The 6,000-nt window shown below is 33.6% G+C and overlaps 1 protein-coding gene across 1 annotated transcript in view; it reads left to right on the top strand.

Annotated features, from left to right (window-relative positions):
- DACH1 (dachshund family transcription factor 1) overlaps nt 1-3,185 on the top strand; it is a gene marked incomplete at its 3' end in the record, with an annotated part of 393,322 nt that extends 390,137 nt beyond the window's left edge. The window contains exon 11 of the mRNA XM_081129137.1: nt 473-3,185. Coding sequence (XP_080985263.1) covers nt 473-510 — 38 coding nt within the window. The remainder of the gene's footprint in view (nt 1-472) is intronic.
- Nucleotides 3,186-6,000: the final 2,815 nt, after the last annotated feature.

A 6,000-nucleotide genomic window follows, 5' to 3' on the forward strand; every position in this document is an offset into this window, starting at 1 on the left:
CATATAAATAGCAACAAATATGCACAATAGTTACATTACATGGTATATTTAACAACACTGCTAAGGAGTAAGATGGGAAGTCGGTCTTCCGTGATGAAGATGCACCTGAATGCATCCAGAGAAAATTTAGTTCTGCAAGCTTGAAGAAAGTAATTGTCATTCAACAGAAATCAACTAGCTTTGCATATCAATAAAACACACACACATATGCTTATCTATTTTCTGAGTGCTCTGGAACTGATATCAAAATAGCAAATATATATTTATGAGAACTAGAAATGCTGTATTCTTTTCCATTACATAAACTAAATGTAATTATGAAATTAACTTTGGGAATGTGTGGGAAATATTCCTTCCTAATCAAGTGAAGAGAGAAGAAAACCCACAAATTTTATATCAGGCTACATAGTTTTTATATTCCCATTTGTTTTCCAAATGCCATCATTAATTATTTTTTATTGTTTATTTTTAGATGGAAGACTGTATTTGAAAACTACTGTCATGTACTGAATCTTTCCTATTGAAGAAATCCATGTTATAGTAAAGAACTTTGCAGTCGGACATTCATCATTGGAAAGTTCGGGAGAAAAAAATAAAGTCCTTTTAAGGGAACTTCCTCAATTTTGTGTATTAATGTTCTTTAAAGTTTAAGTATTCTACGGGAAAAAAAAAAAAAAGTTCCTCCATTGATTTTCACCTGTGGTTTATACCAGAGACCTGAGAATGTTTGTAAATGTACAAGTATCAAACTTCTTACGATTAATGACTGCAACTTTGCTGCTGGACGCTTGTATACAGAGTTAAAGGCAGGTCTGTATAAGACCTAGCTTTGTTTTGTTTTTTTAATGGAATGAACCTTTTTCCTCTCCTGAAAATTCTGTATCTGAGCACATCAAGAGACCCTGGTAGCAGTGGTCACCCAGACTTACAGAATTATGCCCTCCAGAAACCAGCAAGAACACTTGGAAATGAACTTGTAGGAGGCATAGAGGATTCCTTTAAAATCAATACAATAAAGAGTCATTTTCTGTTACACTCAATTTCAAACTCTCTAACTGTAGGTTTTCTCCTGAAGATGTTTTTTCACCTACTTTTCAAAGGCCAACAAATGGATGTTGACAACGACCCAGTGAAATGACATTTTGAGTATCTGAAAAGAAGCATTGAATATAAGCCAAAAGGTTTCACTGAAGGTCTTTTTTCTTTAAAAAAATACAAATGTAACATGTTTTCATTCCAGACTGGTAGTGGTATATAGAATTAAAAATAATAATGATGCTTCTTATTCCAACTGTTGGTCACATGTACAGTATATAAACATTAAACATACAAGGGAGGTATTATGTATGCAGTAGTATACTAGAGTTTAGGAAAATGAAAATTTTAGAGAATATGTTTTGTCACCCTGTTGGTCAGAAAGACACCTTTCTGGTTTTAACGCATGCAGGCATGTAAATATTTGTCTGGAGTCACAGTATTAATGAATGAGATCTTAAGGATCTGGTGACATCAGAACTCTGTCAGCCGTTTTTATTTGTATATTGAACCCTAATTAGTGCCCCAAACTGCACTATTGAGAATGGATTGTGGCTGAACAGTAAATTGAAACACCAGAAATATTTTTATATGTTAACGTCATATTATGTTAATGTTGCTGAAAAACAAAACCTAACTAACCCTTGATGTATCAGTCTAATACCATGTAGCGCTGAGTGATAAAGTTAAAATGTGTTGTGCTTCCCACCCTGGTCAGAGGGAAGGGTGCCTACCCGTTATTTTCACTGTCTTTTGAAAGTTACAGTATGTGTTTTCACTCTGTGCAGATAACTGGAAGTAAAGCTGCAAACAGTGCATAGTCCATGCTGAAGTGACCCTTGTCTTGGTTTTTACACATCTGGAGTTACACCTCTAAAGGCTGATGTTATGAATCAGTACAGTTGCTATACATTTTACGATTTTGCTGTCACATTAAAATTTTTATGATCATAACATTATTTATTACCATAAACAGCAAAATCTTAAATGTCCAAGAAAACTAGTTTAAAATGTTTAAAGAGCTTGGATTGGGTGTTAATTATTTGGTTAAGAGAAAAATATTATAGATACTTTGGCAGTAAGCTTCTATAGTTTTTAGGTCTTCCTTGCAATACTGGAACATACTTCTTTTGTGTAGCTCACTATTAACCAGCTAAGTCCATTTTTTAATACAATAAAAAGGTTATATATACAGTTCCTATTTTAGCTTGCTTAAAAGGGAGCACTATTTTTATTTAAAATACTGTTAGTAAATGCTTTGTAGAAACTTGGTTTTCTAAGCATAGTTCTTCCATTAACCATCTCTTGTTTGAGCACAAGAGGTTCTAATCCTAGTTGTATCTATTTCTTGTTTTTCTCTGTACGCAGTCTTTAAAAGATTACAACACTTAAAATTGGAGGGACTTGTGGCAAGCTTTTGAATCATACATTTTTTGAACGATTTTTTTAAAAAGCTACAACTTACATATGTAGTAGAATCAGCCATTGCTCTGCTCCTTGCATAGAGTCACCTGTTAAGTAGGTTAAATAGTTTTAAATACATACTTTCAAACCTTTGAGAATGCTTTAGTATTTGGTTTGATGTGAAAGGAAATTTTAGCAAGGATTAAAGAAAAGAGCTATCAGCTATATGTTAAGAGAGAATCTTACTAACACTGTTGTAAATATTACAATTCATGAAATGTTATTTTAAGTCTGTAACTTAAGTCCCCCTCCCCTTTTTTAGTTATTCAGGTTGGTCTGAATTTTGTTTTTGGTATAAACAAGTAAAATTGTGCCCATTTTATGGTTTCCATGCTTTTGTAATCCTAGAAATATTAATGTCTAGTTGTTCTATATTATAACCACATCTGCGCTCTATGCAAGCCCTTGGAACAGAACATACTCATCTTCATGTAGGACCTATGAAAATTGTCTATTTTTATCTATATATTTAAAATTTTCTAAAAATGATAAAAGGTTATTACGAATTTTGTTGTACAAAATCTGTACAAAAATCTGTTTTTACATCATAATGCAAGAATTGGAAATTTTTCTATGGTAGCCTAGTTCTTTGAGTCTGGTTTCAATGTGAGAACCACGTTTACTGTTATTGTATTTAATTTTCTTTTTCTTTTCAACAATCTCCTAATAAAACTGTCTGAAATCTCCCTGTGACTTTATTTACAGTTCGTCTTTATTAAATTTTGTGAAATGCATAGCATTGAAGGAATATTTACTTTCTAATGGGAGGCATCTAAAAACAACATAAGTCAGCTCTTTGCAATGTGAGGGAACAATGCTCAATGATTTTATTTAACATGCAACTGCTTCTATCTCTAATATGAATTACTGTGCTGAAAATCATCGTAAAAGCACACTCTGTAGTTATTGTTTAACAAGCAGATTTTCCATATTTTGTTTCTTGCCAGCTAAGCAAACTGCCCACATATACATGATTTATTTATGTACATTTCTCAGTTTATGAAGCTGTTATTTGTACCTTTTTCCTTTATATTCTTATATTCCCATGATTCTTATTTCACAAAGCTTTGTGCTGAATAATGTAAAGTAGACATGTTGATGGAACAAAATATATCATTCCCATATCTATGAGTGTATATTTGTAACCCTAACTCAGTGTTTTGCTTTTGATCTCTATCACTGGAAAAAAAATGCCTTTAGAAACTTTGAAATTTCAATATCTTTTAATAATATATAAACATTTTAATGAATCCAAAATGCAGCATTTGAAGAAATATTGGGTTGCTATCTCTGTGACTATTCTAAACACTCCCAAGAGAATGGAAAATGGATATTTTTTCTGTCTAAAGAAATTATTTCAATAAATGAACAAATTATGATCTTTCCCTAATAAACAACCAAACTGTTTATGTCACCATTACAATCACATTTTTGTCTTCTGTCATCATATGTTTATGTCAGTAAGACTTGTACTGAACAGCACTCAGTCTCTGGATGTTAGTGGAATTTGGTGATAATTTAAGGTTTTCCCAATGTGCTTTCAAACTAGCAAATTTACAATCTGCACAAAAGCTATTTATTACTAGAGGAGAGTAAATTATAAATAAAAGTTACATGAATTGCATTTTTAAAATATGGGCAGTAGAGATGTTAATAGAATTAAACGTATTGTAAATGGCATTGTAAAAATATCATTTTTCCTCATGTGTAGGCTTGGTGCTAACATTTATCTTTAATGTGTACAACTGGTATATGAAAGCTGAATTGATCCTCATTTATTCATTTAAACAGATCCACTAATAAAGCCTCTATTCTGCACAAAGCACTGTGCTAGATGTTGTAATGACTGAAATCGAAACATAGCTGTTGTCCCAGAGAGCATATAATTCTGTTGGGATCAGATCTTACTTTCAGCAAGAAAAGATGCATTGAGAATCTTCTACTCTTCAGTGAACATATTGCTGGTCTGAAGAGGGTATTGACTTAGATGCCTTCTCACTAAGTAATAATAGTCTAGTGACCCACATTGTGCATTCACCTTCTAAAGAACAGTACAAGATATTTGGGGAGTCAGACAGTTCTGTAAGGACTGAGAAAAGCATGGATACATTTGCCCCTAGGTAAGGCACAATGCTACTTTAGTTATTTTTTTATATATTTTTTATTTCAATTACAGCATTCTTACCAATGCCCACAGTTTGTTTTGTCGTAGGTAACCTGTTTAATCACAAAAATTTTACCTTTAACAAACAATAAATTCCTAATATAATCAGACTATTGAGTATAGATGTACAATATTGAATTCTTATCATCCAGCACCTGTGTATCTAGGATAAGTAATTTCTTAAAATGATTTAAACACAGAGCATAAATTCCTAAATGCCAAGTTAAGTGCACTAGGTAACGAGTGATACTTGGAGGAGCAGCATCATTTACATTTATAGGTTAAGGAGCTGGAGATTTTGAGTTGAACTATTGGATCAGTTAAGACTTCTTTGGTTAGATATAACAAAAACAAACCTCTTCAAGGTTAAACACCGCAAGAAATTAGTAATAAAGACAGAGGCACACAAGCCAGAAATGCAGTCAGGCCCCAGAGACCAGGGACCCTCTCCTATCTTCACCCTTCTGCTTCTTTCGGTGACTCCGCTTCTTTCTCTTTCACTGCAGGTTTATTTGCTTCTCTTGTTTATCTCTTGACTTCTCTATTATTCAGAAGCACAAGAGCCAGCCCACAGAAGTGATCCAGTCATTTTCTCTCTCTTGTCCCAAATTTGATTCCCTGAGAGCTCTGATTGCCTCAAGTTGGAGGACATACCGGTAATGTAGATGGACAGGACATTAGATATATCTGGGTAATTTTAGAAACTACTATCTTAATTAAATTTCAATCTCTGGGGGTTGGAGCTAGGGCATCAGTATTTTTAAGTTCCTTGGGTGATTCTAATGAGCAGCTAAGGTTGAGGAGCGCTGTCTGGGAGGGTGGTAAGTATCACATTCTAGAAAACCACTAGTGGACCTTCTGCAGTGGGGGGTTTGTAATGCATAGGGGCATTGTGAACTGTGCAGATTCTACAAAAGCAAACTAATAGTTCTGTAAAGTCATACAAATTACATAAAATCTGTGAAATATTTAATATATTTTTAAGTAATTTTAGCATTGTGGGCTTAATTCTTTAGTGAATATGAATTTGCAGTTCTCCCAATTAGGTGCAATAGGAGTCATGTTATTTTTTTTTTTCTAAATAAAACTATTGATTAATGTGCCCCCAGAACCAACTACCCGAGGAAGAAAAAATTCTACTTCAGTCATTATTGAGGCATCCTCCCTCTGAATGCTCTCCATCCAAAATATTTTGGGAGAATCCTTGGGTTTTTATGCCTTGGATCCAGCCTTGGAGAAGACCCCTAAGCCCTTCTCTTCGGAGAGCCTCCAGCAACATTATAACACAGTGTGGGGTAATTCTCAGCGTAGGGAGAGAAACTGTTTAAGAAAATCAT

Source organism: Miniopterus schreibersii (genome assembly GCF_964146895.1).
Source record: "Miniopterus schreibersii genome assembly, chromosome: 2".
Classification (NCBI taxonomy): domain Eukaryota; kingdom Metazoa; phylum Chordata; class Mammalia; order Chiroptera; family Miniopteridae; genus Miniopterus; species Miniopterus schreibersii.